This window comes from Hippoglossus hippoglossus, chromosome 8 (genome assembly GCF_009819705.1).
Source record: "Hippoglossus hippoglossus isolate fHipHip1 chromosome 8, fHipHip1.pri, whole genome shotgun sequence".
NCBI classification, from domain to species: Eukaryota; Metazoa; Chordata; class Actinopteri; order Pleuronectiformes; family Pleuronectidae; genus Hippoglossus; species Hippoglossus hippoglossus.
This window is the reverse complement of record NC_047158.1, coordinates 13,869,506-13,888,674: the sequence shown is the minus strand read 5'-3', so window position 1 is coordinate 13,888,674 and position 19,169 is coordinate 13,869,506. Positions and strand designations below refer to the sequence as shown.

At 45.4% G+C, this 19,169-nt stretch overlaps 1 protein-coding gene across 5 annotated transcripts in view; it reads right to left on the bottom strand.

The window, feature by feature from the left end:
- Positions 1 to 13,784, bottom strand: part of sdk2a (sidekick cell adhesion molecule 2a) — an 84,877-nt gene extending 71,093 nt beyond the window's left edge. For 3 of the 5 annotated variants that reach the window (XM_034592597.1, XM_034592600.1, XM_034592598.1), the window contains exon 1: positions 13,014 to 13,784. In XM_034592597.1, the coding sequence (XP_034448488.1) occupies positions 13,014 to 13,167 (154 nt within the window). In that variant the 5' untranslated portion in view covers positions 13,168 to 13,784. The remainder of the gene's footprint in view (positions 1 to 13,013) is intronic. The other 2 variants (XM_034592599.1, XM_034592601.1) reach the window with 2 other exon arrangements.
- Positions 13,785 to 19,169: the final 5,385 nt, after the last annotated feature.

The following is a 19,169-nucleotide window of genomic DNA, read 5'->3' as shown; positions in this document are numbered from 1 at the left end:
CTGTCTGTCTGCCACGGTAAGTGAGAGGAGAAGAAACAACAGGGATCAGCTACAGCCGCAACACATTTCTATTTATTCATTATTCAATAATGTTGAATTGGCCCCTGACCCCCAGCAGCAGCTCACACCAAACTACCCTCGCAAGGAAATGGCAGCCTTGCTGATTCAGGAAGAAATCAAACAGGATCCCCGGGGCCCCGTGTTATGAGAGTTCAAATCTAACAGAATTTGATGAGTCTCTTCCGTTTCTTGCTGTTTTTGATTCAAGTCAAAGGCCCAGACGTTCCCCCTCCGAGGCAACATGCAACACAGACATGCCAACATTCAAATAAGTAAATAAATGAGTCATGCCATTCAGCAGGGTCTGAGCATTCCAGAAAGTGATGAGCATTTATTTGAAACTGGTCTTGCATCTGCTCTCCCCCCCCTACTCCCTCCCTCTCTTCCCTGTCTCCAACCCCACAAACCAACATGCTTTTTCAGGGGCACAATGTATTGCTTTTATCTGTCTTTTATGCCTCTCCAATTTGCAACAGAACGGTTTGATGTGAAGCTACTTCAAACCTAATTTCAGCTGGTGAGGAAATATTATAAAGTAACTGTTGTTCAAGTGCAAATAAACGAGTGGAGCACCGCAGCACTATAGCGCGGGCCGCGTCAGAATGGTGGGGGCAATGAGAGTGGTTGAGGGTGGGCAAAAATGCTGCTAACACACTGTTGTCTGCAGCTTTCAAGGTTGTTTCAGCTGTTAATTAGTTCAGTTTGATGGCGCTCGTCCATGGGTGCAGTCTAACCCAGTTAAGTCAGCTGCTCAATGAGTTTTCTCCAGGCCCTTAAATACTGATGCTGCTGCTCTATAGGAACCTGGCTCAGGTTAGCACCGTGGCATCAGTCACGCCCAGCGTCCGGCGCTCTCTGTCTCCCGTGCTCCTCAAGTGGCGGCCAGAGAGCACACACCAAGGTTACGTCCGTCAGAGGCGATGAGTATCCCACTCATCTCAATCAAAGTCCTTCACAAATCTTTGAGGGATTGGTTCTGCCTGTGCTTCAAACTCGGAAAAAAATAAGCACATTAACTTCCTGGGAAAATATGTAAAGGAGGTGGGGGGGTGGGGGGGGGGGGGGGGGGGGGGGGGTGGCAGACACACTGTTGCACCTAGACTGAACAGCCTGGAAAAAAAGAACCTAGTGGATTATTAAGCCGCAACCAATCAAATAAACATCTTCAATTAATCAATTAAAGATTGTCGCCTGCCGAGGGAAACAGATGACTGCATTTGCATATCATTCGTGTTTGGCTTATCTCTCATCTGTTTTACAGAAAGAACGCGCTCGGTGATACATTTCTCTGATGACTGTGGGTTTTTTTGAGGCCACGGCTTTTGATGTTGATAAATAGAAAAAAGAAATACATCTTTAGAGAGACAAGACTCCGTGAGATGGACTGCACTTGTGATGGATGACTCTGAAAGTATTTTTCGAGTCGGGAATATTTATATAAATAAAAAAAAAAACACACTGCTACTACACATTGCTAAACAAATGAACTACAGAGACGAAGGCATTCCTCCTTGTATATTGGATAATGTGAACAAATGCATTTCATTTAACACTAGTTCATTATTAATGCATGTGAGGTAATGACTGTGCTTAAATGCCAAACTGCAAACACAGAGAGGCAACTCGTCACATCCCCAAAGTCGATCTGACCTTAATGAATTGAGCGTTAATGACAATAAATTACCGTGCTTTATTTCCACAGGAAACAGACTATAAATCGGTTGACAGGAAATGTAAATGTATTGTTTGTGTCGCATAAATTACGAGCAAAACAATATGTCACCTGTGAGTTTCCAAAAGTAAGAGAAATCCTCTTTCAAGCCACCCACCTGCTGGGTATGTCACACATACAATGGGTGATCTATGCGCTGTGACATCATGCACAAACGGAGCAATTAGCTCCATGATACTGGGATGATGATGACTTCGGGGACGCAACAGTGAGGGCGACGCAAGCTTCTGATGTGTCAGACTGTTTGTGTCCAGCGTGTGTAAATACTGTCATGAGATCCAAGATTGTCAGTCTTAAATGCAGGAGCCTTGAATGTCATCAAGCGGGAGCATTCGTGAATGGCCGTGTATGTGTTTGTGTGTGTGTGTATGTGTGTGTGTGTGTGTGTGTGTGTGTGTGTGTGTGTGTGCGGGTTGTTTGTCTGATCCCTGCAACATTCCCCATCTCCAGGGGCAGCGGCTCCCTCTCTCATCAACCGTGCCCAGCCGATGTGACTGTCACTCCCAATCTGCACTGAGAGGGGAGCCGGTGCCTATTTTTGTAAATGTATTCATATTCATTAGTCCTGAGTGTCATTCATAGCAGCAGTTCTTTAATGCGGTGCGTAACCATCAGAGGCTGGAGGAGCCTGCCTCCTCTCATCTCACAAATTAATAACACAGGCAATCACTGCAAAGGTGCCTACTGTCAAACAACAATGGCTCCTGATTTCCATCAACGGTGGGCACTTCCTCATTTCCACAACACACACACACGCGCACACACAAATTACACTCATCAGTGGTCTCCCCTTGGGGAATCTCAACGAAATGCCATTGTACCAGCCTTTGAAATCTGAAATCATTAATTTAAGTGAGAATTAATTACAACCTTTTTTTTCCCCTGACCCACCGCAATATTCTGCCTCATAACATCTTGGTGGCAGTCGGTTAATTGTGCAGAATAACTGGTGTGAACGTCGGCTGCTAATGAGAGCAATTAGGCATCCGACTCACATGAGATTCAACCTCGCCCGCTCGCTCGAGAGACAGCGCACTTTGGCTTGATTGGCTTGTATGTGTCACATGAAGCACACGGCGGAGTATTTCTACAGAGTCGACCGGAGCACAAGAGCTTCAAGTTCTTCTCTACGTCTGAAAATTCCTTCTGTTCTTACAACTGACATCACATTACGTTTCATTTTGAAACATGACGACCCATCATGTGAGAATGTTTCTCTCTGAGCCGTGCGTCCACTCTTTCATGCACCATTTTAGGCTTTGTGCCGAGCGGAGTAATGGAAATGGGCTGCTTCTCACTGACTTGCCATGTTTTTTTCATGGCCATTGTTTCTGCTCCACCCCACCCCATTTTAAATCAAGAGCACAATGCAGGCCCCCCCCCCCTCCACCCCAAGCCAACCCCTCTATCCCACCGTACTTCACTCTGGACAACATTAATAAAACAAGCTTCCAATGATGCAGAGTGCAACGGGCTCTGAGCAGTGGTGTGATTAAAGCTTTTAAAACACCGCCACCCTTTGAGTTTGCATATGTCAGCTCTACAGTCCGTGTTCGTAGGAAGGGTGGTGAGGGTACGTGTTCTCTCTGTCGTTCGCCTTGTCTCTTTTTCTCGTCTTCGCTATTCCTCGCTAATGCAGCGATGGCAAAAAAAAAAAAGTGTTTCATCCACTTTAACATACAATCTGAGCAGGCCCCACGGAGAGGAAACAAAAGAGGCGAGGTAGCTGCTGTGCTGAGGTGATTACATATTGTCCACAAAGTAGTACTTCTTCCTATGCCTGCATTATGCAGCCACACGTCCTTGTCCTCTTTTTCCTTTACCACCCCACAGTTAACTTTTCTGTCGCAGCTTTTCCCTCACAATTAAATTCACTGTGAAGCATTTGAAAGACACAAGTGGATGAGCATAACAAGCACAAAATTGATTGGTGATTTCTCACAGTTCCTTCGCCGTAATTTAATGATGGCGACCCCTCGAGTGATTACAGAAATGGAAATAAAGGTTTTTAATTGAATTCTATGAAATAAAACATCGGCCAGAGCCACTTCACTGGACTGATATAATCCCACTGACTCTCGCATTTCTGCCGTTCCCACAGGCAAAGAACATGTCCAGCATTTCTACAATAAGATATGCGCTCAAACGTTTCCTTTTTACAGAACAAGGAAATTACTCTTTGAAAGCTTCTCAGTTGCAAATTAAAATAGCTTGACCCGCAATTTGAGAAAGCTCTGAGGACAATGACGCTGAAATGCAGCCCCCGGGCCAAAGCACCACAACTCGGAGCAACGGCAGCCATCCTGCGTCCGCATGCAGAATCTGCTCGCACGAGGGGAACAACAAGAGCCAGCCCCCTGCCTTTGTTGCCGCCATAGTGCACCTCGCTTAAGTCAGGCATCACAAATCAGTTTTGAAACGTCATATGTTTGTCACATGTGATGCAGATCCGATTTGGCTTTACTCTCTCGGGTAAAGCCGTGCGTCAGTCGAGAGTGTGCTCACATTTCCACTCCATCTCCAGTGTGGAGACACGGGGCCAACATTGTCAGAAAGTCCTCCCGGTGCAGTACAGTACGTGCCCCCAACAGGGGCCGCTTGGGCTTACGAGTTTAGGTACGTCTCTCTCGCTCTGAAACGAGAAGAGACACTGACCAAGGCTTTTGAGAGACGGCAGTCCCCTGCAGAATTAAACAGGCTGCGTCTCGAGCCCCGGTGACAGGAAATCTCACTCAGATCACAAACGGCAGCACTGATTGCGTCTGACATGTGCAGCCTCTTCCATCAGGGGCAACGTCTTTGTTTTGTCTGGATTATTTGTGTGTAGGCATTTGCACTTAGGGTAGCCCATGCGCATGCTTGAGCTCACTTCTCTCCTGATGTCGAAACGGTGACCTTTTTCAACATTTTTCCTGTCTGTGGGAGTATGTAAGAGCTAAAGTGTATGTAAAAAAAAGGGTGATGCCAAATTAAACAATTAGACTCGGGGGAGGATAACAAGAGATGGGTTGTGTCTAACAGGCTGAGTATACCACTGAAACACAGGGGTGAATGTATAAAAAGGCTGGCGGTGGGAGAAGGGGAAGGGTTACTGTTTGGGCTCAAACTGGGCACACTAATCCCTCTGATCCCCCCATTTACTGTCAGCTGTTTCCTAGCTACCGTCGGATCTGCTCAGAATTTAGGATTTGTGCTACTGTACACTACAGCAATCTCAACCCCACTGATGCAGCGCTCTCCTTTCTTTCCTTCATCAATACCCCACCGAGCCGCCACCGCCGCCACACCCCGCACCCATTGCCTCCTCACAAAGTCCACAGCGATATTCATTTCTCTCTCTATCCCCCTCTCTCCGCCGCCTCACTGCAGTTGGCAGCGACCGCAACATGGCAGGGGGACAGGTTAAATTGGGAAGTATTTTGCACAGAGGACCGGCCGAACGTAAAGCGTCACACGGAAAATACTGGTTCTGATTTTGTCTATTCACACGAGACACAGTGGCTGTGCCCCACTTTCATTAGTTGTGCTGAAAACAGCATTCAAATACTGGTTTGGTCTTTTGAAAAAGCTCCATTAGCGATAATGAAACAATCTGTGTGTGTGTGTGGATGCATGTGTTACTGGGAGAAAATGTGTTATATATGCATATAAGTGAACATGCACTCTTTAGTCGCTTGCATGGTTGGGGATCCGCTAACACGCATTAAAGCAATAAAGGAACTTTTATTGGATTCCTCATTCGAGCTGTCGTTGAAATTAAAATAAATAGGCATATGCATCTGCACAGGATCTCTTTTATCCTTGTCAGTATTGGTTGCTTTCAGAGGTGCAATGCACCACAGACGTCCCGCTTAACCCTCTGAGGAGCTTTCCTAAACTGATTCTAAATCATTCCGGGCAGAAACACATGGCGGACTTGATTTACGTATTGGCGGATTCATGCTTCATCGTCAAACACTGGCTCTCCATGGCCGTGCACCTATTAATCCTGTAAGAACGTGGAAGCAGAGTGAATACCACAAGTTTTTCAATTTGTTGATTTCAATAAGAGCTGCTCGGCTGTATTGATTTTTGCATGTACTGTACGCTAACATAATTTGTATCATTCAAGCAGCTAGGCTATAAGGCCACCCCTATTTTTTTTCTGGAGCCTTTGTTCATTGCATGCGTTCAGATTAGGAACAGTAAACTGGACTCGTCAATTATTTCATTTGCATTGAATTGAAATGTTATGACCTCGGACGTTATGGCCAAATATGTCGCCACTTTATTAGTAATGGGCAACCTTCCCAAAAGCTCATATCACAATCTTTTTAACACACATTCGCCATTTTGAAATGTATTCAAACCTCTTTTAGCATTTTATTACTTTATCATCATGTCCCTGCTTTTAGTGTTCCCTCATTTCAAATTTATGAGATTGCGTGGATGGGTTTGGCTTTTACCATCATTCTGTTTGTATGAAAAGTGCTATACAAATACAGTCTAATTGATTGATTGATGGATGGAGGTATTGATGTGCACTATTAAAAACACAATACTGTAATTAAGGCAGAGAAAAAAAGCCTGCAACAGTTTCTTGAATCCCACATTGTCCACACTTTTGAATGGCGTCATTAGCTAAATACAATGCGACCACCTCAGTCACCTCTTTCCATTGTGTGCTGCTTTTGTGCTATTTTTTCCAACTGCTCTAATGTGTTGATCAATGATAACTGTTTGTGTTTTCCGAAACCCTGTGGGACACAGATGAGTGTGCTTGCACTGACCTGAGTGAAACACACTTGGCATGTTTCTTTGAACGTTTCCTTTTGAAGTTGTTGTACAAAGTTGTTGTTTTACCTCCAGAGGTACCGACTGTTGGCCAAAAAACGTGTACAGATAACTTTGCTTTGAAAAGTATCGGACTGTGCAGAGTCCACACTGCTGACACCGAGTCCTTTTCTGGCCCCAGACCTTCATCTACCACGCAGCTAGCTCACGCTGACATATCATACAATTTAGTTGTCAACACATCGATCTACTATTCTGTCGGTTTGTGAAACTAACCTGGACCCATTCTCTACTATTTGCTTGAAAAATAGACCATGGACGTCTACAAGCTTAATAACGGTTATATAATCATCACATCGCCCACCCGTACACTTGAAGTGTTTAGATCAAAGAATCTTAGTTCATAAATAATCAGGAAACTACGACAGAATAAAAAAATAATAATTACCACAGATATCCTGTTTAAAGTTGTTTTTAAACTCTCAACATAACTCTCCTTATCCATTTTGCCTTAGGACAGTTAAGCAACCTTTCATTCGGTGTCGGACAAAGGCTTTGTCTGGGCTTTCACCCGAGGTTGAATCCCGCCATATGCTCTCAGTCTCGCACCTGAAGCGCTTTCATGGCTTGTGCTGAGGGGCCGGGGAAAGGGAATCCAGATGTGACATCAGCCGTGGAGCAGCAGCCGGCAGTTCTGCTGTCAGCTCCCATCACCGTCACACTTTTGATCTGACACTCTGCTGATGTTAGCGGCAAGGACAGTGATCAAAGATATGTGTACATTAAAGCGCTGCCATGCCACGATGACAGCCACCTCTACCCTGCCACGCGTGCCAGACAGGGATGCCTCATCAACAAACACAAAAGCATCGCAGAACCCTAAGATTTTAGGTGGGAATTTCTTTCGATTCATCTCCGTTGCATGTACCGGGCTGTAAAATCCACACTGACGTCCCTTGGTAGCTTGGTTGCGAGCCATTTGTTTTACAGTGAAGGTGGAGCATTGTCAAAATGTGACAGGACTGGCGAGGGCCTGACGTTAGGCTCTGCTTATCTTGGGGAAGGGTTTAAGGAGAACAGGTGCAAAAAGCTAAAGATTATATCAAACATGATATAGGCTCACATGTGGCCAAGAGCAGGACGGTGGGGAATGAGAGTTGTGGCCCTAATCAATAGTGAACCCGAGGCATTGAGATGGAGCTGGAGGCATTTTGCCAGGACCCCTGGTGGGACTGGTAGGCCTTCTGCCAAGCTTAGCCTGAGCGGAGTAGGAAACTCAGCCCTGCAGATGGAGAACATCTTTCCAGAGATGACCCTGCCAGTGGAGAGGAAGTATGCCACAGACTGAATCAGTTTCTCGGCTCAGCCAGCCCTGCCAACCTGCTGACCCCTGACTCCAATTCCATGCATGGTGCTGATACAAGAAGAAAAAAAAAAACATTCTCCTCAAACAGCAAGGCAAGAGTTGGCAAAATCAACTGAGATACAGCTTTGATAGGACAGACAAAGGAGACGTGGTAGGAAAAACAAGCTCCATATGTTACGGGGCAACGTAGATTGTTTCCTGTCTCATTTATCTGAATTAAAGGAAACAGCAATTTTTGGCGTGCCTATCAATGCCATCGCTTCCATCTTGCTGGTGGTGGAAGGGCAACATGACCAAGTGACCAAGGGTTGTGCTGTTGGTTTAAGGTCAGCAAAAGAATGGAGCAGAAGGTCAAAGTGTGAATTAATTCAACTAAACGTTTAAAGGAAAACATGGATCCGTACCCCTGGTTGTTTTTAGGAGAGTTGTTTTTGCCTATTTTGCCATTTATTCACAGCACAAGAATACACTCACCAGTCCCCAGGAGGGGCGCGCTGAATGAGAGCAGAGATTCAGTGCACACATTATGCTGTAAAAAAGCATTGTTTCTCCCCACCGTTTTCAGTGAGTTGCCTTTGTGTTGTTTAAATGTTTACATGGAACAGCTCGGGGGCTCGAAGACAGATGCATGGTCCAAGAATACCGCTTCAGTGCAATCCCTCTTTTCCCTGGATGATGACGATGACACCATTTTGACGGCTTTTTCCAAATGGCTCCTTAGAATGATACTCTGAATTAAGCAGCATGCATAACATCTTTGGTCCCTTGTCAAAATGATATTAGACAAATTAAACAAACAAAGCCAATCTGTAACCCCCCCCCCCCCTTATCCAAGGTCATTTTCCTCTTTCGATTTCTGTCCCAGCTCAGGGCCAGCACTGAGACACTTCTTTATGTTCGTGGTAGCTGAAGAGGTGCCTCCCGGTCCTGTTTCAGATTGATTAGACTTTTAGCCAGGAGAATTAATATGTGAAGAATTTGTCTGCTTCCCCCTGCAGCGATTCTCCCCTCAGTCTCATCAGTAAACAAGGAGACATGGAAACAAAACCACTCTCAGCTGTGTGATTAAAAGTGGCCCCCAAAGAAACTTGCCTCTTCAGTCAATGCTGCTGTTATTGAAAAATCGAATTTGAGTAGCCCGTACCTTTCTACATCCCAGTAAGAGAAAGTCGGTGGGAAAAAAAAGCAGATTTTGTTGGGTGAGGATACCTTGCATTCTCAAGGACTCAACACTGGCACAGCGAAGAAGAGCAAAAGTCCTGCATAGTAAGAAACAGTTTCAGTCGGTGACCCTAATATGGCAGCACGACGGACACATGGCAGGAGATTGGACTTTGGGCCCCATGCAAATAGCCATTACCATAGCCCCACAGGCAAATGGCAATTACTGGGCAAGGGGTGAATGCCAAAACCCTGTGGTACAAGTTAATTTGATTACATTTCCATTATAAACTATAAACGCTGTTTTGCTGCTCGACTGAGCCAATTAAAGGCCTCCTGAAGCTAAAAAAACCGTTGACAGCACAGCAGCGGTTTGATCTTCAACCATAAAGCAGATCATAATCATTTGTCACCCTTAAACATGTTTGAGGCACTTGCATTTTCTTTCCCGTAATGAAACCATTATTTATTTATTTATATATTTGAAAAACGCATCAGGCGTTTTCACTCATTTATTTCAAATGTTGCTGCCAGTGAGCACAGATCTTTATTTTTTTCCCCCTTCCGTTTTTTTTTTTTCCTTCCTAATTCAGTTGTGATATGTTCCATCTTGGTGAGTAAAGCATCCTGTGGCAACATGAATAAACATGTGTAGACAGCATTTGGCAGGCAAAGAGAAAGCAGCCAACCAGCCAGACACGGGGAGGCAGGCGCCGGAGAGACACACAAGGAGTCTGATTTGGGAGACGGGCTGCCACCGCTTTTTTCACCTGAGGCCATGCAAGCCACTAGTCGGTCTTTCTGGGCTCGATCCACGTCGCCAAGAAAACAAGCATTCAGTCCAAATTTCGGCAGACATCTGTTAGCTCTCTGGAGTAGGCTGCACGTTTAATTAACTACATCCCACCAAACAGGGAGATGCATATGTCACGAATATGCGCTGTGTGTATTGTGTAATTATGGTATGGTAGCGGCGGGGTTGCAGCGCTTCCACTGTCCCATATGGGACTTGAAACACATGAAAGTGCTTTAAGTTTAGGGGAATGCAATCATTTCATCACATGGATTTGGCATCGTGTCTCTCAGATGCCTGAGGCCCATGTGGCATCAATGTGAGTATGTGGGTCTACTTTTGTGGAGTTACATGCAGAACAGCTTAAGCCTTCTATTATTTGTGGTGGAGTCTTGTACGTGTGGGCGTGTACGACCGGGTTTGTCATCAGTCTTTTATGGAACTAGGAGATGCCTTAGATTCTATTAAAACTGTATTATATTTCTCTTGATGGAGTTGTGTAATCTTGTACCCATTGATTTTTCTATATTTCTGTGGATGTGTTTGCATGCGCATGTTGGTGCGCCACTGATGTACTGTAGATGAATTATGATCCGCTGCCTGCATTAGAGCAGAGAGTTTTAATCACACACGGATTCGGAGTGTTTTAAACAAATGCTTTTTTGTAAGCATGGCGGATTATCATAAGATTTAAAGATTTGGAAATGGCTGACAGCTGTCAAGCCGCATAATAATGTGCGTCCAGAAAATTATAGCAGCTGCTGGTTGGCGGGATGTCAATGCTGCTCTCTAGATTAAAGCCCAGTAGACAGGAGCATAAGCGTCAGCAAGCACACGCACGCACTTTCCCCGACGCACACAACAAGATGTACAAACACAGTCACTCACAAGACACACACGGATAGATTTCAGCGGCAGAGGCTTTCAGGAGGAGTGAGCAGATAGAGACCGCCATGAGGTGAAGAAAGATAAAACCTCACATCTATTTATTTCGTATTTCGATGATGGGGTCTAAATGAGTCCTAAAATGACCCGCTGAGAGCAGTCTGCAGCAGGAGAAAGGTCCCCCCGTGGACTCTATCAGGTATCCTCTTGTGCAATGGAGCAGCCTGGAGTATTAAACACAGCCGGAGCCTCAGTAGGAACCTGATGAAAAACAAGTACATGCTATCTCTGGTTCCTTGGGGGCCTGATGTGCCTGTGTATCGCCTAATTTATGACATCCTCAGAGGGCCTGCGCTCGCAGGGAATGACTGCAGCATCTCTAACTTTATGCACAGGCACAGCCTCACTGCCAGTCATTTGCAAACACTGATGCCCCATGAGGACGAGATCTGCTTCCTTCTTCACAAGAACAAGACCTCTCTGGATGATGAGTGGCTCCCTTGCAAAGACTGCAACTGCGTCTCCACTAAAGTACCTAGAGCAGCGATTGCGCGCCATAGAGGAAGTCCTTCTCAATTGAAACGAGCAGGCAGACAGAGGGGGGGAATCTCTCACAAATGCTAATGCGCAGCCGGGAACATTCAAGGGGCATGAATACCAACTGCAAGGATGAGAACAAGGTCTGTTTGGGGAGGAAAGGTAAAGCCCTGTGAAGTAGCCTAGAAGCGCTCAGCAGATCCTTAGACTTGAGGCACGTCAGCTCGAGAAAAGGATGGCAATAACAGCTAAAGGAACTGTGCCCTGCATAATAAGAGACGCCTGAGACTCTTTTCAGATAAGGTTAGGAGCACTTTGGAGGAATGCAACCTGTTCAAAGACAAACAAGCAAAGGGATTATGCTGCTTTTAGCACTTTGGTGCACAGAGCGTTGTGATTATAAGATGGGGAGTGCATAAAGGAGCCACTTCTCATATGAATCAACTTCTAATACAAGACTTTTTTACTCCCTTGGGCCCTATTGAAGCAAATGCCTCAGGGATTTGTATGACAAACATGCATCGTTCCTTTGTGGTTCTGCGTGGCCTTCGGTAATAAAAACCCCGACCTTGTGGTTGAATTCTGAAGCATAAGGTTAAAAGCCATTTTATGTGAATACACAGTAATTCTGCTAAAGAAATTCACTAAAGCCCGTGCAATACACTTTGTCCTTTATCAACTTACCTTCAGCTTATGTGACAACTGGCAGTTCGCTGGCTTTCTGTCTCTATCAAGCATCTACTGTAGGTCCCATTACCACCTCACTGGTCAAGAGGTGGAGGTCATCCGCTGACAGAGCGACAAGTGACGAGCCACACCGAATTTCACAGTAATTGTCTGATTAGTATGGATCGTGTCTGTGCCGTTATCCACACATATCAGACTGTGCCGGACACGAACAAAGCCTAAATGTTTTTCATTTATTAATTCTGTAGCACATTACTTCCTCCCAGCAGGTGATTAAGAGAGCAGGAGGGTGGTGGACATTAAGCAAATGTAATACAGCCTTTAATAATGGCCCTGCTTCACTTTGCCATAGTCATATTCATACGAGTTAATGACTGCCTGTGGCTATTAAGGTGGCCTTTAAGGCGAGAGGGGCGGCTCAGTGCAGGCTGTAAAACATATATTCTGAGGTTTCTCAGCTGGGACACTCTCTCCTCTACAGATTTCACTGGAGAGCAGAAATGTTTTTTACAGGTCATATGGACAAATGTGGTTGTCGGTACCATGAAAACACCATCAATTGTAAAAGTGTACATACAATAAAGATTTCAGAGGCACAATAATCACAAGTCTTTGGGTGGATATTATGTGACATGACTGATGACAAATATGGTGAGTGTTGGGCTGTCCAGGTTTGCAGGCTACTTGTACAGGCTGTGCTCTTTGTTGAGCATTAGGAGGCTGCAGATAGCCTTGTGTTTGCAGTGTGGAATGTGATGGAGGTGAGGAGAACAGTTCACACGTTGTTGTCATAGGAAATGTGACAATAACGGATCTTATCATGTAGTGTGTGCCAGGTGAATCAGCCATCTGGGCTAAGTTTGGTTGCATAAACAAACAGGAATAGGGTAGATTTGGAACAGTTTTGGGTATTTTCTGCTTTTCCTCCTTCCTGCATATCACATACTTTCTTGTGCGTCTCTCTTGTCGCCCCCCAACAACAGCAGCTATGTGACTTTTAAAGAAATTGCGCATCTTACCTTGAGCTCTGGCTCCGAGGATACAAGTCGCCGACAGCAGAATCCAACAGGAGACCCACACCTGTCCGACCTGTCCGGCTGTAAACACCATGGTCCGCGGCGGCGCCACCATCGAGCCCCCGGTGCGCCTTTTCCGTCTCCACGCTGGGAACATGTTGCTCAGTGGTGGCCCCGCACACACACTCTCTCACTATCTCTCTCTCACACACACACACACACACTCCCGGGAAGAGTCCCGTCTGCTGCCGGTCCTGTGCGTCACACCGCTCCTCACTGGCGGCTTTGGCGAGTGACCGGGGGAGGGGAGAGCGCGCGTGGAGGAGACTGGATGGAGCTCACGGTCCGTCGGAGAGCACCGGGCACGCAGACGGGCACGCGGCACTGTGAGGATCCCGTGGACAAGTCTCGCATGAGCAAGGCGGAGTCAGTCCAATTGAATTTGCTCGGCTGTCAAGTGTGCGAGACGGAATATTGACATCATCTTCTTACTGCCCCGAATAAACCCCCGCATGCATCACAGAGTGGTGCGTAAAATGGAATGGGGGGGAAAAAGAGCCCATGGTGACTGTTTGATGTCTCCAAGTTCATATGATGTCTGCGGAGGAGAACTTGGAGTAAAACGACAATTTCCACAAGTCTCTTGATGAAAGAAAAATAATTGTTTGCGTGTTTCCCACACAGAAACCTTTCCTCAGCAGCTGCGTTCTGCATAGCCACCTCTCCATTCCATTCAGCCCGTGGCCAGCAGTGAGGTGTGTGCGTGTGTGTGTGCGTGTGTGTGTGTGTGTGAGCAAGTATAAACACACCCAGTCTTCTTTCCTTTACATGTAAAACAAAATATTCCCTTAGCCTCTATTGTGCTCCTGCAGGGGTGGTCTCTGTATGCCTTCAGCTTTTTTTTCTTTTAATGAATTGATCACCATATAGACTGTAGCAGTGCGCGCAACCTGAACCCAGCCACCCCAAGTGCTCTGTACGCTAGTGCCACCATGCGGCAGGAACCGGTAGGAGATATATCCTTTTAGACAGCTCTGATTGATTGCTGACACATTAAACCCCCCCCCCCCCCAAAAAAAAATAAAGCCTGGATTTAAAAACTACCTGATGACAACCAAATCTCTCCCGAATAGTTATATATTTTTTTTAAATATGTTTTTGCTGCCAAGGATAAAAGTGTTAACTGGGTCACAGACTAAAAGTAAAGTGGCAGCCTGGGAGCCCTGTTCTGTGCATCTATTTATTCTGCACTGGCCCCAGTAAAAGGGCCCTGGCTCTGCTGTGGAGTGGTTTAAAAGCAGAGCAGCCCACACCATTACCCGGACGAACGGCATAGGAAATGGCTTACACCTGAGCAACTTAATGTGAGCCGAGAATTAATCTGAATGTCAGGGCCGCTGCTGTGAATGAATGCTCGCCGGCATCAGAGTGCTTCCTCTATCGCACGGGCATAAAGGGCAAGTTCGAACGCTCAGAAACTCCTGCATAAAAGAGGAGGGTACCTATGGGCTGTGATATGAGCTTTGGTTGTCTTTTACGCCTTTTGATATCCACCCGAAGTTGCGTGCGGAAGCTGCAAAGGGCTGTCACAATATTTCTCCCTTAATGGTGTTATGTGTGCTGTCAGATTTTGAGAGTCTTGAAGGCACAACATGAAACAGGCCAAGCTTCCATCAGCTATAAGCACAAATGGAGGTGGTGTACTCTCTGCCTCTCTCCCTTTCATGCTGGTGCTTAGTCCCAACATGAATCTCTTCCCCTGCCCTTTTTGCTCTACAAATACCAGCTTCCCTTCTCCCTGTGTCTTACAACGTCTCATTGCTGCCAGGGGCTCATTCGGTGTCATCCATTGCTCCCTCCCTTTACTTCCTCCCTCCTCAGCCCCGCTGCCACCCCATGCACCAACCCCCTCCTGATAATGATGTGCTGATTATGAGGCTCTTAGGCCAGCAGATTGCTCTCCAGTCTCATTCGCATGCAGTGGAAAATTGCTGCTGTCTTGGAGCACCCACCCCGCTGTGCGTAGCAGGCAGGTTGACATTAGCAAGCTGCTGGGAACGACACTCAGGCACAAGGGCAGGTGCTCCGTCTCTGTAACTGTTTCTGCAGCAGAGGAAGCGGAGGGTGCCTGATGCTACAAGCCACGCTGGGGGGTGGAGGGGGGGGGGGCACCACACCACAGGCTGGTGTCAAACAATAAGGCATTGTGTCGCTGACATTTATACAGTACATACACTTACAGAGAATAGATTCAGTCACCGTGTTACAAAAAACAGATTCATTTACTGACTTTAGTTGAGGTAAAGACATTGTTTCAAAGTCCCTCAGCTATCAGACAAGTAAACTGTCATGAGTCCACAATGATTCACATGATTAGACACCAAATGATTTTAGTGACACAGACTGACAAACTTAAAAAAAAAAAAAGATGCTTTACTATTTCAAAATATTAATTTTCTATTTAATCTTGGACAAGTGTCGCAGACTTCAGAAGTCTCACAGAAGTCGTATTGTCTTTCCTTTTTCGTGACAAGCACAAAACAAGTGATCAATCAAGTGCCATTTCTTTAATAGTCTTAAAAGCTGAAGCGCCGAGACAGATGATCTCCGCAGTGTAGCGTTGCGTTAGAATAACCTGTGCAGATCAATTCTTCTCGGAGGCATAGTTCACACGTACCTATTTGCATCCTTGGATTATTTTTACATTTTTAATTTTCTTTTCCAACATCGGGGACTTTGAACGTTCCCTGCGTGCTCTCAGGGTCAATGACAGTCACTCGGAAGGTTATTGTGTTTCACCGTCGGAGGGACTGAAAGGATAACACGCTCCCATTTATCGCGCACACAACTAAATAAATACCGATGTTCGTCTGGGAGGTTGGGGAATGCACCTTGACCTTTCGCAAAGCTGCTCTCTTTCCTCTAGCTCGCCTGATTTGAAATGGCTTGATTGAAATGAGCTTTATTTGAGATTGGCCCGGCGCTGGCTGCCTCACTTATGCATGCGGGCCCGGTAGCACAAAGGGAAACAAAGTGGCCACGAAACACCGACCTCTTCCTTCCTCTGTGTTTAGAGACAGAAAAGTTACCCTGGTCTATTTGCAAACAGAGAAACAGTCCGACCGTTCTCTCTGGCATTGTTATTCATTCTCTGTGCTCCTCTGATTCTGCTACCGTTTGACATATATGTTGCTGCTGTTGATTTTCCAATGTGGACGGGCTCTCAGCTGTCTCCCCCCAAGTTCCGGCACACACACTCACATACACAAACAGCACCGCACCAAAGTTGCTGCATCATTCTTGACACTTCATATACAGCGTCTCGCAGAGAAAATCAGATTTCTCCCCAGTAACCGATCATCTCACAGCTCTTTCCTTGAGACAGTGGTAGACTCCAACTGGGAATTGAAACATGAAAAATACAACCAAACCGCTGCTGCGAGATGCATAACTGCATCGGAGCAAAGGCATCACAGGATAGCATCATATTGTGTGTCACTTGCCTTAGATCTCTTCTCTCCCCACAACAACAAACAATTTGTATATTTCTTTTTGCGTGGCTCCTTTACGTAGCATTGGGAATTCTTCTTCAAAATGAATAAATTGACAATAGCACATTAACTATAGCGTCTACAGCTTAGTAGATAAATGTGGTTTGGGTCTCTAAGTGCATGTGTTTTTAAAAAAACACAATATGGGGTAGGTTGTAGAATATCATTAATATCAAAATATTATAACGTTATTGGCCTAGGGACATCTCACTTAGGAATATTGCCTTGAATCAATGGCATAATTGGTCTCCTCCAGTCTCACTTTGATTTAAATAACATTAGCAATTTTCCTGTCATTTTGCATTGATCTTTCACTGCAGCATTCTGCCCCCGAGAAGCAGCTGGAAATTGAATGTCTTAAACTGGAGATGTGGAGCATGCATTTCATTCAGGTTGTCAGAGAGGCCGCACACTATACCTGAAAGATGCAGCATTATTGGGATTGATTCTGTGCCTGGCCGGCGGCAATTTCTGTCCACCACACACTGACAGAAATGAGCACGCAGAAACGGTACCACAAATACATGCATACGCTTTGCACTTGATGGCCTGTGCAGCGTCAAACACTTACGCTATACGACTTCAGTTTATGCTGCAAAACTGCCACTCTGAAGTGTTTATCAGACCCTTTGAACAATTTGTCCTCGTGAATCCACCGAGTTACCTGACAATTTGGCATTTTCTTTAGTGATTGCTGTGTCCTGTTTTAAGTTCGTTACTATTCCCGTGTCGCTCCCGCTGACCTCCACCACACTGATTTGACAATGTATTTATTATATATATTCTCAATCCTCCACAGGTCCTTGTTTAGAGCAAAAAGCTTGCAAAAGACAGCGCTGATTGTGGAAAGTGTTTTTCTTTCTCCGTCCTTCTTCTCACTTAATTGGCACCATCTGATTAGCCGACATCGTGAGAGCTGCAGCCCCGCGGCACATAAAGAGCCGCGCTTTCATTACGTGTAATTCTGAGCCGGCGAAAGAGTGAAAAATTAGTTTACAGCACTACATAGATAGCGAAACAATCAATGTTTACTACATTGTGCTGCAGAGGTATGAGATTTCTCTCTATCTAAATTGAATCCCGCTAATCAATAATTATTCCCTGCATATGAAAAGCATCTCATTAATCACAAGACTGTTAAGATCGCCGAAAAAACAAAAGCTAAAAAATGAGAAAGGGAAAAGCATTAGAGAGAATATCCCTGGTAATTGTAGATTACCGGCTGATAAAGGTCATCTTTGCCATCTTCATATTCAGCTGCTGGAAAATAATTAAGGCAGCTATTTACATGGGGTGCAAAATTATTTCCCCCAGTAGCTCTTGAGTCTGACTTTTGGCTGATCACATCACACTGTTAAATCCTTGAGCCCATAAACCCTGCCATCGCACTGTATATCATGGCATTATAAAATACCCTGGGCACCCTAAAGATTAGGTGGGATGAACAGAGATATGGAAGCCAGAGGTCTCATACAATTTCACACCGGTTTTAGCTTGTGAAATTCTTCCTGGTCGCCGTCACTCTGCCATGTAAGTCTCGTGTGTGTGTGTGTGTGTGTGTGCGTCGCTGTTTCAGCCTATACCTGTGCATTCCGGCATGTAGACAGAGAAAAATCCATTTCTTGCTGTTAATGACATTATGTAAAGGGTCTCTGCTGTTTCTAGGCATTCATTACGGCCTTGGAAATGCCGCAGTTTGTCTGTAAGAATTACAGGAGACAGAGTAATAACAGCCTCTTGAGTTCAACAAAGAGTGGAGATTTTCAAAAGCCAAAGAGCTGCTATATGCACGGCTGGCGCGGGCGGAATTTTAAAACCATATGCACGTTTGACCCGGCTGTGTCGATCCGACAGAGATGAAAGTATTGTCTGCTTGATCTCCATAACCCTAACTGTATTTTCAACACAGTGAATTATGGGGCAGGATGCTTGTAATCAGATCAATGGTTTTGAATTATTGCACTGCGCGGATGCCATTATGCTTTATTATGTGGCTAAACGTAAGCCAATTGAATTGCCCAAGTAGCTTAGCAGAGACAGGATGATTAATGTAGTTTTCGGGAGTTTGGGCTGTAGCGTAATGCAAATGAATGTGGTATAGAGCTGGAGCCCTCCCATGTGGGACGGGCGTTGTGCGGGGCTGTCTGGAAAAGCACAAGACAAGGTGTTTGGCAAAAAAAAATTAGGATTCAGCTCAAAATGCCCCGCACCCTCTCGTTCTTGTTGTTCAACAAAATCACAGCGTGAATGAGATGATGATAAAATAATGAGTGAGTCATCCTTGCGAAGGAAGCAGGGTCGGTTAGAGCGCACACAGCTTTATGTTGTGTTTCATCAACTGTACAGGGTGAGTTATAGAAATGTGCACTCAAGAGTAAGTGACACAAATCACTATTCAAACAGCAACACAAATATAATGCAGCATATGCCTTTGACACGCGTACGACTGATTATATTGAGTAATTCCACTGATGATTCTAACAGATGACTTGCAGGAGCATTTGCTAACTGTCCTAAGGAAATTATACCCAATGGAGAGATTAAAACATTAGCAACACGATGGCGTCCTGTAAATGAGGCTTGAAAAATGACCGCTTTTTCTAATGTA